Consider the following 18,804-nt stretch of genomic DNA (forward strand, 5'->3'; position numbering starts at 1 on the left):
ACACAATGCGATATTGCTGCGAAATTACTCACTCACTCACTTCTTTCAATGTTTTTTTGTTTGATTTGATACAATTTGCAGATTATAGCTCACTCTCAGTCAGTCCAAAAGTTAATTTACACCCGGTGATTGAAATGTGGGTTCAAAATATTTATCTCGAAATCTATAGCAATGATGAGAACTCGTCGAAAACCCTCTACACGTTTTGAGTTAACTGTAGCGGGGCATAAAACTTTAACTTGTGACAGTTCCGCAAGATTCCGTTTCGCTTGAGCCTTCAGAAACTGACAGCACATCTTGGAATTAGACAATTGAACCCAGTGTATCCTTCTCCACCTTCTAAAACCTCTCATTGTCTTTTCCTGAAGCTAGGCTTGTGTTTTGAACTTACAAAGGATGACTAAAATGTTCTGAGTCTGACTACGATGTAACATGTAACAAGTACACTATTCTCGATGCTTTAAATGCAACATTTGTACCACAACCAGGCAACATATTTTTGCAGGCATCAAAGTGGCCATTAAAGTGGCAATTCTCTGTTGATGAAAAATGGACAAAATTGGCTACTGAGCTTTCATCAAGCATCTCCATATGCGGACGTGTCAACTTTAGGGGAGGATGTTCCGTCCTTGACCACTCTGTGATATAAAATGTTCTGTGTATGATTGTGTTCTGTGGGTCCAATGCCTTTGTTACAGTTTATCATAATTTCTCTTTCATTATCTGTGAAACAGGTCATTGAAACCTGACCACGACAGTGTCATCACAAACAACTGGGGAAATTAGGTTCAAATTGAAACGGGAAATGTAAGACTATAACTAACACACGTTGTGACATTATAATGTGGGCCAAAGAGAGCTCACAGGATACATTCACATGGGAATAAGCTCTCGTTGACTATGAACTGTATCCGGGCTGGTCATGCCATTTGGGCCATTCTCCAAAACAAACGATCGTTATTGCGATGTATATCAAAGCACGTGATCATGGCGCATAGCAACGCCTGCTATATATTCCGCTCCTGGAGCCTCGCTGGCAAACAGAGAAATCCTCACGCACAGAGAATACCATGGTGTACACAAGGGCGATTGTGGGGCTGCTGGCATTGTGTGCTGTGGGTAAGTTATGTTCATGAACACATTTACCTGTCATGCACGGGTGGTCTTACGATTTGTTCTGACAATAGGGTGGGACACGTTCGGTCTTTATCTTATAAACTATAGTGGCGTCATCATATTGTTCTAAGGTTTCTCCAAATAGTAGAAACCCGCAAATACAGTTACTGGTATGCATGCCCAGGTAATTCGAAGACAACGCCCTCGACTTTATAACTTCACTGTAGAGTGTTACATCACCAAAGATTTATTAACATCCTTTTAATATGCTTCTAATGTTGAGTTTTGACTGGTTAAAAGTAACGATGTTTTACATGAATATTCCATGACGTGAATAGAACCTTCAACCTCATATATCAAGTTTAGTATTGTATCCCACTGTTTTCTTCTGAGCCAGGTGATGAAGGGGTGTTCAGTCTTAGATGTCATGACTTCATTTGTCTGCAAATACACATTGTCTTTCTCTCGATATCGTCCGCTGTCATCGAATTCGTTTTATACCCCGACTACTGTATTGTTTCACTATAAGATATCCCGATGTTGTTGCTTTTAATTCGTTCTAGTATTTCTTGCATTTTGATAGTTCATAAGTTAGTTAAAACACTCCTGGGTTTTGGTTGAAAATGTAAAACGTCGAGCTCGGGAAAAGCCCACGTTCGGCCTTCTGGCCTTTGCCTCGCTCGCGGTTTTACATTTCAATCAAAACCCAGGAGTCGTGTTAGAACTTTCACGCCAGCGCCGTCTGTCTTAACTCATCATCCGGAGGCAAGGGGTGAACTGACTGTAAAAGTCCAGTTCCCACTTTTATAGTCTGTTAACCCCCTTGCCTCGGGAAGATGGTCCTAACTGTACCTGACGTACTGTTTCGAGAATGTAAGTTCACGTCTTATTTGGATTATCTACCTTTCCTTTTGTTTGAGAAACTTACACACTTTATCACAAATGGGTCAGTATTGTTGCCCTTCCTAACTTCACTTGTATTAAAACTACTAAAGCCAGTAGGCATATGGAATCTCACTATAAATTATGAAACTGAAACTGCACATTTCTGTACAACTTAGTTTAATTTCTCCGCGATATTGTTGACACCAGCCCAACAGCTGTTAACACGACGTACATTACACGTTATACATTGTCTGAAGGCTGGGTCAGACGCAATAAAACAATATAACAACAAAATAGAATCAATCGGTGTTATTGTACGGATGTGTGAGAAACGGGTTTTAGTTATTTCAAAATGCCGTCCTTACAGAAAAGTGGTCTTTGCGTTACATAGTTACGATTTGTCGCGAGTCAGTGTACAAAGCAGGAGGATTAGGATCATCGTAGTAGTAAGATCTGTCCGTCCAAGTTGACGTTCAGTTTAGAATGGATATTTTGTCAATCGACAACACAATTTCTTAAGACGTTCTGTACCAACTCCCGGCTCCACCTGCCCAGCTCTGGCTGGTGTACATGCATATATTATCACACATTCGTGAGCATGACCATAGCAGGACATTGTGTTACTGGCGACTTCTGCATGACAATAGCAGGACATTGAGACACTGGCGACTCGACATTTGAATGTTTTAAAGTTTAACCTTTAAGTTTGATAAAAGTTGATACCTTAATTGTTTCTGCATGACAATAGCAGGACATTGTGTTACTGGCGACGTCAGCATGACAATAGCAGGACATTGTGTTACTGGCAACGTCAACATGACAATAGCAGGACATTGAGTCACTGACGACTCGACATTTGAATGTTTTAAAGTTGAACCTTTAAGTTTGATCAAAGTTGATACCTTTATTGTTTCGCCGTTTCAGCTCAATGCCAGCGATTTGATGCACTGAACAAATATATCATCGACAAAGCCGCGGGCACCTCCATACCAGTCAGTGCCACCAGCAAGTCACTTAATGTATCGATAGGGATGACCCTCATACAGCTAACCTCACTAGTAAGTACCATCACAGCTAACCTCACTGGTAAGTACCATCACAGCTAACCTCACTGGTAAGTACCATCACAGCTAACCTCACTGGTAAGTACCATCACAGCTAACCTCACTGGTAAGTACCATCACAGCTAACCTCACTGGTAAGTACCATCACAGCTAACCTCACTGGTAAGTACCATCACAGCTAACCTCACTTGTAAGTACCATCACAGCTAACCTCACTGGTAAGTACCATCACAGCTAACCTCACTGGTAAGTACCATCACAGCTAACCTCACTGGTAAGTACCATCACAGCTAACCTCAATGGTAAGTACCATCACAGCTAACCTCACTGGTAAGTGCCATCACAGCTAACCTCACTGGTAAGTACCATCACAGCTAACCTCACTGGTAATTTTAAGTACCATCACAGCTAACATCACTGGTAAGTACCATCACAGCTAACCTCACTGGTAAGTACCATCACAGCTAACCTCACTGGTAAGTACCATCACAGCTAACCTCACTGGTAAGTACCATCACAGCTAACCTCACTGGTAAGTACCATCACAGCTAACCTCAATGGTAGGTACCATCACAGCTAACCTCACTGGTAAGTGCCATCACAGCCAACCTCACTGGTAAGTGCCATCACAGCTAACCTCACTGGTAAGTACCATCACAGCTAACCTCACTGGTAATTTTAAGTACCATCACAGCTAACCTCACTGGTAAGTACCATCACAGCTAACCTCACTGGTAAGTACCATCACAGCTAACCTCACAGGTAAGTACCATCACAGCTAACCTCACTGGTAAGTACCATCACAGCTAACCTCACTTGTAAGTACCATCACAGCTAACCTCACTGGTAAGTACCATCACAGCTAACCTCACTGGTAAGTACCATCACAGCTAACCTCACTGGTAAGTACCATCACAGCTAACCTCACTTGTAAGTACCATCACAGCTAACCTCACTGGTAAGTGCCATCACAGCTAACCTCACTGGTAAGTACCATCACAGCTAACCTCACTGGTAATTTTAAGTACCATCACAGCTAACCTCACTGGTAAGTACCATCACAGCTAACCTCACTGGTAAGTACCATCACAGCTAACCTCACTCGTAAGTACCATCACAGCTAACCTCAATGGTAGGTACCATCACAGCTAACCTCACTGGTAAGTGCCATCACAGCTAACCTCACTGGTAAGTGCCATCACAGCTAACCTCACTGGTAAGTACCATCACAGCTAACCTCACTGGTAATTTTAAGTACCATCACAGCTAACCTCACTGGTAAGTACCATCACAGCTAACCTCACTGGTAAGTACCATCACAGCTAACCTCAATGGTAAGTACCATCACAGCTAACCTCACTGGTAAGTACCATCACAGCTAACCTCACTGGTAAGTACCATCACAGCTAACCTCAATGGTAAGTACCATCGCAGTTAACCTCACTGGCAAGTACCATCACAGCTAACCCCACAGGTAAGTACCATCACAGCTAACCCCACTGGTAAGTACCATGGACCAACCAGTCAATGTATCCACACTCATGTCCCTTATACTGCAAACCTCACTGGTAAGTACCATTATACATCGGCTTAGAATCCTGAAGTGGTTTTCAGTTTCAGTTTGTCCGATGCGTTTGCACCGGCCTGACACATTGAAGAATACCACGCACCTGTTTACCCCTCCAGTTTCTGAACAGTGGACCTTTAAACATGTTTTACTAAAAACCGTTTGACACCTCCGGAAATGTTCTAATACTTTTATGGCAGTGTCGTCCCCGTTCTCAAATACTACAATAACTAATATTTGTCCGTATTACCATCTGATACACGCTCCTAATACTGGTGCATCTTCACTTTGTCGGCCAATACTGGTGTACCTTCCATTTGTCTGCCAATACTGCTGTACCTTCACGTTCACTCCCAATACTGGTGTACCTTCCATTTGTCTGCCAATACTGCTGTACCTTCACGTTCACTCCTACTACTGGTGTACCTTCCATTTGTCTGCCAATACTGCTGTACCTTCACGTTCACTCCCAATACTGGTGTACCTTCCATTTGTCTGCCAATGCTGCTGTACCTTCACGTTCACTCCTAATACTGGTGTACCTTCCATTTGTCTGCCAATACTGCTGTACCTTCACGTTCACTCCCAATACTGGTGTACCTTCACTTTGTCTGCCAATACTGCTGTACCTTCACGTTCACTCCCAATACTGGTGTACCTTCCATTTGTCTGCCAATACTGCTGTACCTTCACGTTCACTCCTAATACTGGTGTACCTTCACTTTGTCTGCCAATCATGGCGTACCTTCACTTTGTCTCCTAATACTGCTGCACCTTCCATTTGTCTGCTACTACTGGTGTACCTTCACGTGCACTCCTAATACTGGCGTACCTTCACTTTGTCTGCGTATACTGCTGTACCTTCACGTTCACTCCTAATACTGTCCGCCCGGGGTTCGATCCCCGGCCGCGTCATACCAAAAGACGTTAAAAGATGGTACTTGTTGTTACCCTGTCTGGCGCTCGGCATTAAGGGGCTAAAACAAGGACTGGTCGGCTCGGAGTCAGTATACTGTGTCTGAATTGGGTATTCATGTTAAACTGCGGCATGGTATCTCAGTGAGCTAGCACTATAAATCGGCATCAGCCCGGACTAGTACAAGCAGCCACACACACGTGCATGCACGTCGCTATATAAGTGCAATAATCTTGGACGCGACGTTAAACCCAATTTCACCTCACCTCACCTAATACTGGCGTACCTTCACTTTGTCTGCCAATACTGCTGTACCTTCACGTTCACTCCAAATACTGGTGCATCTTCACTTTGTCTGCCAATACTAGCGTACCTTTACTTTGTCTCCTAATACTGGTGTACCTTCCATTTGTCTGCCAATACTGCTGTACCTTCACGTTCACTACTAATACTGGTGCATCATCACTTTGTCTGCCAATCATGGCGTACCTTCACTTTTTCTCCTAATACTGGTGTACCTTCCATTTGTCTGCCAATACTGCTGTACCTTCACGTTCACTACTAATACTGGTGCATCATCACTTTGTCTGCCAATCATGGCGTACCTTCACTTTGTCTCCTAATACTGGTGTACCTTCCATTTGTCTGCTACTACTGTTGTACCTTCACGTGCACTCCTAATACTGGCGTACCTTCACTTTGTCTGCCAATACTGCTGTACCTTCACGTTCACTCCTAATACTGGTGCATCTTCACTTTGTCTGCCAATACTGCTGTACCTTCACGTTCACTCCTAATACTGGTGCATCTTCACTTTGTCTGCCAATACTAGCGTACCTTTACTTTGTCTCCTAATACTGGTGTACCTTCCATTTGTCTGCCAATACTGCTGTACCTTCACGTTCACTACTAATACTGGTGCATCATCACTTTGTCTGCCAATCATGGCGTACCTTCACTTTGTCTCCTAATACTGGTGTACCTTCCATTTGTCTGCCAATACTGCTGTACCTTCACGTTCACTACTAATACTGGTGCATCATCACTTTGTCTGCCAATCATGGCGTACCTTCACTTTGTCTCCTAATACTGGTGTACCTTCCATTTGTCTCCTACTACTGTTGTACCTTCACGTGCACTCCTAATACTGGCGTACCTTCACTTTGTCTGCCAATACTGCTGTACCTTCACGTTCACTCCTAATACTGGTGCATCTTCACTTTGTCTGCCAATACTGACGTACCTTTACTTTGTCTCCTAATACTGGTGTACCTTCCATTTGTCTGCCAATACTGCTGTACCTTCACGTTCACTCCTAATACTGGCGTACCTTCACTTTGTCTGCCAATACTGGTGTACCTTCACGCTCACTCCTAATACTGGTGTACCTTCCATTTGTCTGCCAATACTGCTGTACCTTCACGTTCACTCCTACCACTGGTGCACCTTCACTTTGTCTGCCAATACTGCTGTACCTTCACGTTCATTCCTAATACTGCTGAACCTTCCATTTGTCTGTCAATACTGGTGTACCTTCACCTCGTCTGCCAATACTGCTGTACCTTCACTTTGACTCCCAATACTGGTGTACCTTCACTTTGTCTGTCAATACTGGTGTACCTTCACCTCGTCTGCCAATACTGGTGTTTATTCACCTCGTCTGCCAATACTGCCGTACCTTTACTTTGACTCCCAATACTGGTGTACCTTCACCTCGTGTGCCAATACTGATGTACCTTCACTTTGTCTGCCAATACTGCTGTACCTGCACGTTCACTCCTAATACTGCTGAACCTTCGATTTGTCTGTCAATACTGGTGTACCTTCACCTCGTCTGCCAATACTGCTGTACCTTCACTTTGTCTGTCAATACTGCTGTACCTTCACCTCGTCTGCCAATACTGCCGTACCTTTACTTTGACTCCAAATACTGGTGTACCTTCACCTCGTCTGTCAATACTGCTGTACCTTCACTTTGTCTGTCAATACTGCTGTACCTTCACCTCGTCTGCCAATACTGCCGTACCTTTACTTTGACTCCAAATACTGGTGTACCTTCACCTCGTCTGTCAATACTGGTGTACCTTCACCTCGTCTGCCAATATTGCCGTACCTTTACTTTGACTCTCAATACTGCTGTACCTTCACTTTGTCTGTCAATACTGGTGTACCTTCACCTCGTCTGCCAATACTGCCGTACCTTTACTTTGACTCCCAATACTGTTGTAGCTTTACTCCCAAAGCCACAGCACGCTCACAATATTGGCGTCGGTGTGTGCAGGTTTTCTTTAGTGCAAAGTCCGCCTTTAGTGTTATCCTTTAGTGTTGTACATCACTCTATCTCCTCCTTCCAACAGGACTCAAAGTCCGGCGATGCTGAGCTAGAAGCATGGATGACCTTTCAATGGACAGACACAAGGCTGTCGTGGGATTCTGCAACTTTCAATGATGTAACAATTACCCGCATTCCAGTATCCAAGATCTGGAACCATGATGTTATTCTCTTCAACGGGTAAGCATGCATTCGTTTAGTTTGCACGCCGCGTGTGTACATTATACTCTCAGAATAGTAGCAGAAATGCGAAAATAACGGATGATTGCAGAAACACAAAGGTGTGGAGTGATGGTATTGGATGGATAAGAAAAAGGAAGGACAAGGTGTAACATGACAATCAACAGACCATGTTGGCGGCGTATTGTAAGGGTGCAAACAACCAAGAATGAGCGTTTCAGATGACTTGATCAATAATGGATCATTCACCCACGATTGGTCAAAACTTCGTTTGCACGCTGTGGTATGGTCCGAATCAATCGCCCAATGACAGTTTGAAGGTGTCTTGTCCACTCCTCTAGCGCCCGGCTCAGTTCTGCTAACGCAGCGGGTCACCTTTGACGTTAACGTACACGTCTCGCGAACCTTCTCGCGTCTCGCGGCACAACTATTGTGGCCATTATGAGATATTGGTAGTACTGTCCAGTGATCCTTCCATGGACAAGAGGCAGTGACGTTCTGGAAGTCATAGTGATCCCGCCTCATATCATGAGGGACCCTATCCTTAATATGTCATGCCGGCTTAAGTTGACGTTTGCATGACATTCGTTAGGGCACCTCCAGACACGTCAACGACTATCCAGAAAGCCCAGAGTGAATCTGGACTAATCTGAAAACATTACACGAGACCATCGACGATCCCTCCAGTTCCCAACGCTCAAAACATCATTGATGTCAGACTGGAATGTGTCGATGTTTTTACGGTGGTACAACACGTGGTGGTCGAACTTGTAGATTAGCTGCATGCAGATCATTTCTATTAATCTGGGGCCCGTTCCACAAAGCGATCTTAGCACATCGGCTGTCTGAAATCTATCATAAAGTATATGAGTTACGATCGTCTTAGCGCTATAATCGCTTTGTGGAACGAGGCCTTCGTCAGGTACTTGAACTCCAGTTAACAGCGATTTGATTGACTGTTTGGGCGCGATTTCTTATTTCTATTTTTGATTAATCGTTCCTGGACTTTTGTTGTTGACCTAGGGCGCCTTGTGCGGGGCCGTTCATTAACATTTTGTGTCTGCGGAAAAATCTCTTCCAAAGTCTGCAAATCACAGACTGAGACACATTGAACATATTGGCTACGTTTCTCTGAGTTCTACCAGCTTAAAACATGCCAATAACCCTGACTGTCCTCGCCACCTGAAATACGGCACGAAATATGGCGATGATTAATTAGATAGCTGTGTGTGTTAGTACTTATTAAGTGAAAACAAGCCATTCCGCCGATAAGGAATATTACTTACATTAATGTCCAAAATTGCGCTTTTCAAGAAGTATCCATTTTGTTCGCGATAATCATCATCATTGAGTTTTGATCACGTGGTGGTAGAAGATGAAAGGATATAGTTATTGATATAGGTCACAGCTCCATGCAACTGTTGATCTAGGGTCTAACTGATATAACTATATAAGTGATAACTCTGTCCGCAGAAAGACAAGTGCCTCAGAAACCCTTGCCGTGGTGCACAGTGACGGAAGTATCTTGCATATGCCCCCCACCACTATCAAGACACGTTGTGACGTCAACAACTACACTACCGACGGCACCGTCACCTGCAGTCTCAAATATGGATCGTGGACGTACGATGGGTTTCTGCTCAACCTGGTGTCTCGTTCGACGAGTGTAGATGTATCATCGTACGAGTCGGGTGGGATAGCGTGGCATTTGACCGATCACGCGGCGACAAGGGAAGTCAATCACTACCCATGTTGCTCGGAGCCCTACGTGGATGTAACCTTCACCTTAACCTTCCAGGTTAAAGGTCAAAGATACAGCGGATGGAGCATATTTTCCTGATTTCATTGTGCAAGTCTTCTGGAACGTGACCAAAGTATTATTTTAGTATCCACTTCATGTGAAAGTAGTTGGTTTATTATTCAGTCGTAGCCAGGGCTACAAGAGGACTCACATTTTATCGCCTGCAGTTTTGAAATACTGAAGTGTCTAATTTCATCTCTCTGTAATAATGCATGCACATTTATCATAAATATTGCTTTTTGTTAACAGTGCACATTCACTACTTACACGCACAATGTCAGTATGAAGTTTCTACATATGAAATAAATTCTTGACCATATTCACTGTTTCATATTGTATGTACATCATTGAAGGGGGAGGTGGGGGGGGGGGGGGGGGGGGGGGGGGGGGTTAGTTACGTGTTTGAAGATCCGGGTTAGAATAGGTCATCAGCAACCGATGCTTGTCATGACAGGCGATTATGCCTAAAAGAGGCGACTAACGGGATCGGATGGTCAGGCTCGCTGAGTTGGTTGATGCATGTCATCGTATCCCAGATTTGTTATTTATTTACAGACCGCCGTCATATGGCTGGAATATTGCTGAGTGCGGCGTTAAACAATAAAAAAAGGAGAGGAACAAGTTACCTGCTATGCCAGTGTGGCTGAGCAGCCTGCAGAAGACTACATAGTAAGCTCTGTATGTAGTTATACAATTTCTCTAATTGATGACTCAAGGCAGTCTGGGAAGATGATACAACTTGTGGTCCGAGATGACTGAGATTGACACCTACTTCACCAGTTCCACCTCCCTCAATAACCTACTAAGAGCCAACGGCAGAAACACTACCAAACGCCTAGAACCTAAGGGTATAGTTCGTAAACATGCCACCACATCAACACCAGAGTCAAAGAGTACAAAAACTTCAACCTTCAAATCAGACAGTAAATCAGCCATCTTGAACCATATCAGCAACTGCCCCAACCACAACTGTGAAAATGTCCAAATACTCTCCAACAACCTCGTTGACTTCATTAAAAGAGAACCTACAGAAGCAGTCTACATTCTCCGCCCAAAGCCATCAATCAACAGAGATCAAGGCTATTTCATCCCACCCGCCTACTATGAACTCATTAAGCAATAATCACCCCACCGATGTATACTTATCCTATTTAATTGGCTTCCCAATCATGTTCTCTGTCCATCACGTTGTGACAGTATTATCCTTCTGTTGTCATTACTTACTCATGTTAATCCCCCTCATGTATGCAATTGTTGTTACTGTTAATCCTCCACCTACTATATATATTCTGTACCATGTTCATCATTCAGCCTTGCTTGACAACGGTATAAGGATCTGTACCGAAACGTCGCCTTTACAGTTATTAAAGAAGTTATTATCCATTACTTTTGTCGAGTTGGTCTTCAGCACCCCAGCTTGTAAGAGCACGACTATGTCGTAAAAGGCGACTATGCTTGTCGTAAGGCGACTAGCGGGATCGGGTGGTCAGGCTCGCTGACTTTGTTGATACATGTCATCGTACCCCAATAGCGTGGATCGATGCTCATAATGTCAATCACTGTATTGTCGGGTCCAGACTCGATTATTTAGACAACCATCATACAGATGGAATATTGCTGAGTGCCGCGTTAAACAAAGAAAAAATCCTGCCACACAGAGGGTTTATATTTTCTATTAGAGAGGACTGCGATATTCTTCGATGGTAATCATTAAGTATATGGTCAAGTCACCCTGAACTCTTTCTTGGGTGTGGGTGAAGTTCTGAAAAAGTTCGAATAATGCTCTAGATACTCAATAATAGAGAGAGCAAAGTCATCGGATCTTCTATGGAGAATTCTACGATGACATTGAAGATTGTTTGATTCTGATAGGTTAAAAAGAGGTTTCCTTTTTGCTACGAAAACCCCTTTTAAAAATATTAAGCCTTTTCACACAAAAAAACGTGCGTATTAGTACATCGTTTACCTACATATCGATTCATAAAAAATGTCTTGATCGATCACCCATAGGAACTGTAAAACGTATCGATATATCCTCTATTACACGTTGGCTCTCAAATGCAAGCCAGGTCTCTCTATACATGGAGATTTGAAAGTCCATCAGAAAACACTCCTCCATTTGAAAGGCCGCGAAAATAATTTAGTAGAATGTTTATTCATAAAGTTTGTTGGAAAAATATATCCGTTTAGCACTTTAAAAACTATTTCTACAACCTGCCACCCCTACAATGGGAAATGGCATGTTAAATTTCCATGTAATGACTTGTGAGTCCAAACAGCGCACAGCAGTTTGCGATTTGCTTTGGACGGTTACTTGTCAACTTCTTTTCGAAAAACTCTGTTTTGAACACTTATTTTGAAATGTTCTATGATAGCATGTACCCTGCATTGCACGAGAACACCGTTTTCAAAGCGTTCTTGCCGTCATAGTCTAGTGGAGATAAACCCACTGTGTTTTGAAATTGAAAAAAGAGGTATCTTCTCTACCCTTGGACTACATCAAATCTGAAAACACATAAGGCTTATCTCCTAAATGTCCACATGGCTTGGTATAATTACACTTACCCCTTAGAAAACATTTCCACCATTTTATCAAAAGTAGAGTCATGTTGCTTTGGAGCTTAGTTCGGTCATGTACATGATACTTGCAACATTACGGACCAAATCCTTAATGAATTGAGAAAAGGCTTCTCACATTCGTAAAACCGTTTCCATGCTATCAAACCGTTACTATCAAACAAAAGACACCCAAGTGATGGACAGAGTAACATTTTCTTTAGGATCACCAACCTGGTCAGTGTCGATTTCACTGAGTAAGTTTCATGTCGCTATTGACACGATTAGGTATTGAGGTCGGTATTCACCTTCCTTGTGACAGAGGTTTCCAAAAGGTTGTTTTACAAGATTCCTAGAGGTCAACAAAGGTAGTTGCAAATCACATCACACGTTGATATATATGCATACACAAGTATTGGATGCAAATAACACGATGAGTTTGTCAGGGCGGTCATATTTTCATTCAGTGATTCTTGCTGGTCACGTTTCATAGACTTCAGACTTCAGAGTGGATGTCGAACTTGTCGAAGGTGACGAAAATGCAAATGCACACCAAAACCCTGTGGTGTATTTTGTTTGTTTCCTCTGTGTAATATGAAGAAGAAAACTCCAGAACTAATCGACCGGAAGGAGGAATCTGGCACAGAAGATTGGATATAGAAGGAGACATCTTGGAGAAGATTTAAAATTCTTTGCTGCATGAATTATAGATGGGGATGAATGACATAGTAGAATTTAATCACGTGTAATTGTTATAAAGCAGAATGTTATAAGAATCTGTATTGGTCTGGCATTCATGTAGTTAGGTACTTGATTTAAATTATGTACGTTCATCATTGTTTGTATTGTGTTATTGTTGTTTACTTCAGTTCAGACCTAAAGAACACCAACATGTATCTCGTATTTGAATCGTAGTCCAGTCTATGGTTCGAAAAACTACCCCATAGATTGACAACACAACTGTATTTAAAGAGATTTATGAAAGTAATTACTAACTGACAGTAAGTTTTCATCACAAGCAGGGGCGGTGGGATAGCCTGGTGGTCAAAGTGTTCGCTCGTCAGCCGAAGACTCGGGTTCGATCCCCCAATGGGAAAATGTGTGAAGCCTATTTCTGGTGGCTCCCGCCGTGATGTTGCTGGGATATTGCTTAAGGTTACGCAAAGCCATACTCACTCACTCACTCATCACGAACAACTGGACTGAACGAACTGAACTGTTATACGTTCGGATGGCAATGAGCACTGTTTGAGGATTAGCTGTATCAGGGCTGGACAAGGCCTCTGCGTGTAGAGAAAATCACGTGTTGGTCATCTTTTGTGCTAATCAACAGGAAAATAGTAATTATAGCAATTGTGACGCATAGCAACGTCTGCTACATATTCTGCTGCTGGAGCCGCGCTGGCAAACAGAGAGAGCTACACGTACAGAGAATACCATGGTGTACATTGTGGGGCTGCTGGCATTGTGTGCTGTGTGTAGGTTATGTGCATGAACAAATGCCAACGTGTTAGTGCTATCAGCAAAGAGCGCGCAGCAGTTACGTCAACACTGTACCCAACCCGGCCTGAATCGTCCGTTCTTTTGAGATACCCAATGGCTGGGTCACTGATTTTAATGTACCGTTATAATTGTTTAATGTAGCAGGTATATAAACACTTTTGCGTCTTGAAAATATGCAAAGATGTGGGCTCAAAACAAATCTGTACTTTTGAAATTACAGATTTGTTAAAAGTTTGATCAATTTTATCACGATAGTGTTTAAACAAGTCCTCAGCCTCCATCTGCTTGAAAAAGATCATCCTCAATGAAAATCTCGACTGCAATATGGCCATCCTAATCAATACAGAGTACTTCATGAGCAAAGCCAGAATCTTTGACGAGACATGATCATGATAGACAGTATGTCTATAACACTTATATATTAGTAATCATTTCAAATCTTCCATTTCAAGAGGCCATATCATGCAGGTCACTGTGTTTTATCTTTGGACAAGGTGTTTGACTCCACTGCAAATGACTGAAACAGTTGTTGACTGTGGTTTGAAATCTTCCCTAAGCATCATTTACCCTGACTTTGAAAAATATACAACATAAGCAGAGTTGTATTGTCAAAAGACATGAATAATATATCAATATCATTACAAGTTATGCCATGATTGAGAATAAAAATGAAGTTATTGTGTCCACAGTTTGGAAGATGGGATCAGTTGTTCAGTATTCGATCAACCATTAAGACTGACCACAGTACATGCAACTCTCTTTAATCTACAGAATGTCACATTTGTCAGCCAGTATTGTCAGGGCTAGTGGTACAGCATTGACAGGGCTAATGGTGCCGCATTGGCAGGGCTAATGGTGCAGCACTGACAGGGCTAGTGGTGCCGTATTGACAGGGCTAATGGTGCCACATTGACAGGGCTAATGGTGCCGCATTGACAGGGCCAATGGTGCAGCATTGAGAGGGCTAATTGTGCCGCATTGACAGGGCTAATGTGCCGCATTGACAGGGCTAAAGGTGCCGCATTGACAGGGCTAAAGGTGCCTCATTGACAGGGCTAATGGTGCCGCATTGACAGCATTGACAGGGCTAAGGGTTCCGCATTGACAGGGCTAATGGTGCCGCATTGACAGGGCTAATGGTTCCGCATTGACAGGGCTAAAGGTGCCGTTTTGACAGGGCTAAAGGTTCCGCATTGACAGGGCTAGTGGTGCCACACTGACAGGGCTCATTGTGCCGCATTGACAGGGCTAATGTGCCGCATTGACAGGGCTAAAGGTGCCGCATTGACAGGGCTAAAGGTGCCTCATTGACAGGGCTAATGGTGCCGCATTGACAGCATTGACAGGGCTAAGGGTTCCGCATTGACAGGGCTAATGGTGCCGCATTGACAGGGCTAATGGTTCCGCATTGACAGGGCTAAAGGTGCCGCATTGACAGGGCTAATGGTTCCGCATTGACAGGGCTAGTGGTGCCACACTGACAGGGCTCATTGTGCCGCATTGACAGGGCTAATGGTTCTGCATTGACAGGGGTCATGGTGCCGCATTGACAGGGCTAATGGTTCCGCATTGACAGGGCTCATGGTGCCGCATTGACAGGGCTAGTGGTGCCGCATTGACAGGGCTCATGGTGCCGCATTGACAGGGCTAATGGTTCGGCATTTACAGGGCTAGTGGTGCCACATTGATAGGGCTAATGGTGCCGCATTGACAGGGCTAATGGTGCAGCACTGACAGGGCTAGTGGTGCCGCATTGACAGGGCTAGTGGTGCCGCGTTGACAGGGCTAATGTTGCCGTATTGACAGGGCTAAAGGTGCCGCATTGACAGGGCTAGTGGTGCCACACCAACAGGGCTAGTGGTGCCGCGTTGACAGGGCTAATGTTGCCGTATTGACAGGGCTAATGGTGCCGCATTGACAGGGCTAGTGGTGCCACACTGACAGGGCTAGTGGTGCCGCATTGACAGGGCTAGTGGTGCCGCATTGACAGGGCTAATGGTTCCGCATTGACAGGGCTTATGGTGCCGCATTGACGGGGCTAATGGTTCCGCATTGACAGGGCTAATGGTGCCGCATTGACAGGGCTAGTGGTGCCGCATTGACAGGGCTAATGGTTCCGCATTGACAGGGCTAGTGGTGCCGCATTGATAGGGCTAATGGTGCCGGATCGACAGGGCTAAAGGTGCCGCATTGACAGGGCTAATGGTGCCGCACTGACAGGGCTAATGGTGCCGCATTGACAGCATTGACAGGGCTAAGGGTTCCGCATTGACAGGGCTAATGGTGCCGCATTGACAGGGCTAATTGTGCCGCATTGACAGTGCTAATGGTGCCGCATTGACAGGGCTAAAGGTGCCGTATTGACAGGGCTAAAGGTGCCGCATTGACAGGGCTAATGGTGCCGGATTGACAGGGCTAATGGTGCCGCATTCTTTCCATTTTAAAATTCAAATAAAAGACATCTCGAATCACAAGAAAAGAATCTCATTTTCTTAAATTGAAGAAACAAAAAATACAAGACTCTGCTTCCAAAACCCTGGTTTAAACGTCGTCCAGTGAAGTCGTTATAACAGGACTAGCTGTATTCTATTATAAAAAAAAACAACCTATCACTTTTTCAACAGGTTATCTGCGTCTCAGCACGTGTAAACATTGTGTAATGGCACTTCTAGGACAGTGTCATACTGGTGACGTCAGTAAACTGTTTAAAGTTTATCATTTTAAGTTTGATAAAAGTTGATACCTTTATTGTTTCTGCATGACAATAGCAGGACATTGTGTTACTGGCGACGTCAGCATGACAATAGCAGGACATTGTGTTACTGGCAACGTCAACATGACAATAGCAGGACATTGAGTCACTGACGACTCGACATTTGAATGTTTTAAAGTTGAACCTTTAAGTTTGATCAAAGTTGATACCTTTATTGTTTCGCCGTTTCAGCTCAATGCCAGCGATTTGATGCACTGAACAAATATATCATCGACAAAGCCGCGGGCACCTCCATACCAGTCAGTGCCACCAGCAAGTCACTTAATGTATCGATAGGGATGACCCTCATACAGCTAACCTCACTGGTAAGTACCATCACAGCTAACCTCACTGGTAAGTACCATCACAGCTCACCTCACTGGTAAGTACCATCACAGCTAACCTCACTTGTAAGTACCATCACAGCTAACCTCACTGGTAAGTACCATCACAGCTAACCTCACAGGTAAGTACCATCACAGCTAACCTCACTGGTAAGTACCAACACAGCTAACCTCACTGATAAGTACCATCGCAGCTAACCTCACTAGTAAGTACCATCACAGCTAACCTCACTGATAAGTACCATCGCAGCTAACCTCACTGGTAAGTACCATCACAGCTAACCTCACTGATATAGTGCTTTCACAGCTAACCTCACTGGTAAGTGCCATCACAGCTAACCTCATTGTGAAAGTACAATCACAGCTAACCTCACTGGTAAGTACCATCACAGCTTACCTCATTGGTAAGTACCATCACAGCTAACTTCGCTGGTAAGTGCCATCACAGCTAACCTCACTGGTAAGTACCATCACAGCTAACCTCACTGGTAAGTACCATCACAGCTAACCTCATTGGTAAGTAACATCACAGTTAACCTCACTGGTAAGTACCATCACAGCTAACCTCATTGGTAAGTACAATCACAGTTAACCTCACTGGTAAGTACCATCACAGCTAACCTCACTAGTAAGTACCATCACAGCTAACCTCACTGGTAAGTACCATCACAGCTAACCTCACTGGTAAGTACCATCACAGCTAACCTCACTGGTAAGTACCATCACAGCTAACCTCACTGGTAAGTACCATCACAGCTTACCTCACTGGTAAGTACCATCACAGCTAACCTCACTGGTAAGTACCATCACAGCTAACCTCAATGGTAAGTACCATCACAGCTACCCTAACTAGTAAGTACCATCACAGCTTACCTCATTGGTAAGTACCATCACAGCTCACCTCACTAGTAAGTACCATCACAGCTAACCTCACTGGTAAGTACCATCACAGCCTACCGCATTGGTAAGTACCATCACAGCTAACCTCACTAGTATGTACCATCACAGTTAACCTCACTGGTGAGTACCATCACAGCTAACCTCACTGGCAAGTACCATCACAGTTAACCTCACTGGTAAGTACAATCACAGCTAACCTCACTGGTCAGTACCATCACAGCTAAACTCACTGGTAAGTACCATCACAGCTAACCTCACCGGTAAGTACCATCACAGCTAACCTCACTGGAAAATACTCTCACAGTTAACCTCACTGGTAAGTACCATCACAGCTAACCTCACTGGCAAGTACCATCACAGCTAACCTCACTGGTAAGTACCATCCAGGCTAACCTCACTGGTAAGTACCATCACAGCTAACCTCACTCGAAAATACTCTCACAGTTAACCTCACTGGTAAGTACCATCACAGCTAACCTCACTGGAAAATACTCTCACAGTTAACCTCACTCGTAAGTACCATCACAGCTAACCTCACTGGTAAGTACCATCACAGCTAACCTCACTGGAAAATACTCTCACAGTTAACCTCACTGGTAAGTACCATCACAGCTAACCTCACTGGCAAGTAACATAACAGCTAACCTCACTGGTAAGTACCATCCAGGCTAACCTCACTGGTAAGTACCATCACAGCTAACCTCACTCGAAAATACTCTCACAGTTAACCTCACTGGTAAGTACCATCACAGCTAACCTCACTGGAAAATACTCTCACAGTTAACCTCACTCGTAAGTACCATCACAGCTAACTTCACTGGTAAGTGCCATTAGGGATAATGAGAACATAATGGCATCAACATGACCTTTTGTGTGAATATGGGGAAT

General features: G+C 43.9%; 1 protein-coding gene and 1 long non-coding RNA gene across 2 annotated transcripts in view; one reads left to right on the forward strand and one right to left on the reverse strand.

Moving 5' to 3' along the window:
- LOC124116330 overlaps window positions 1-18,804 on the reverse strand; it is a 32,205-nt gene that overhangs the window by 5,833 nt on the left and 7,568 nt on the right. The window lies entirely within an intron of this gene.
- Window positions 979-10,180, forward strand: LOC124116329 (neuronal acetylcholine receptor subunit alpha-10-like). Its single transcript, XM_046477623.2, has 4 exons — window positions 979-1,119; window positions 2,926-3,059; window positions 7,906-8,060; window positions 9,534-10,180. Exons 1-4 carry the CDS (start codon window positions 1,071-1,073, stop codon window positions 9,898-9,900), a joined length of 705 nt encoding a protein of 234 aa, XP_046333579.1. The 5' UTR covers window positions 979-1,070; the 3' UTR covers window positions 9,901-10,180.

The sequence above is a fragment of the Haliotis rufescens genome, unplaced genomic scaffold, assembly GCF_023055435.1.
Source record: "Haliotis rufescens isolate VD_foot unplaced genomic scaffold, xgHalRufe1.0.p SCAF_5, whole genome shotgun sequence".
Lineage (NCBI taxonomy): Eukaryota > Metazoa > Mollusca > Gastropoda > Lepetellida > Haliotidae > Haliotis > Haliotis rufescens.

Coding starts and splice junctions, on each gene's coding strand:
- LOC124116329 (XM_046477623.2), top strand. CDS start 1,071: ATGGTGTACACAAGGGCGATTGTGGGGCTGCTGGCATTGTGTGCTGTG. Junction 3,060..7,905: donor TCATACAGCTAACCTCACTA/GTAAGTACCATC, acceptor TCCTTCCAACAG/GACTCAAAGTCCGGCGATGC. Junction 8,061..9,533: donor GATGTTATTCTCTTCAACGG/GTAAGCATGCAT, acceptor CTCTGTCCGCAG/AAAGACAAGTGCCTCAGAAA.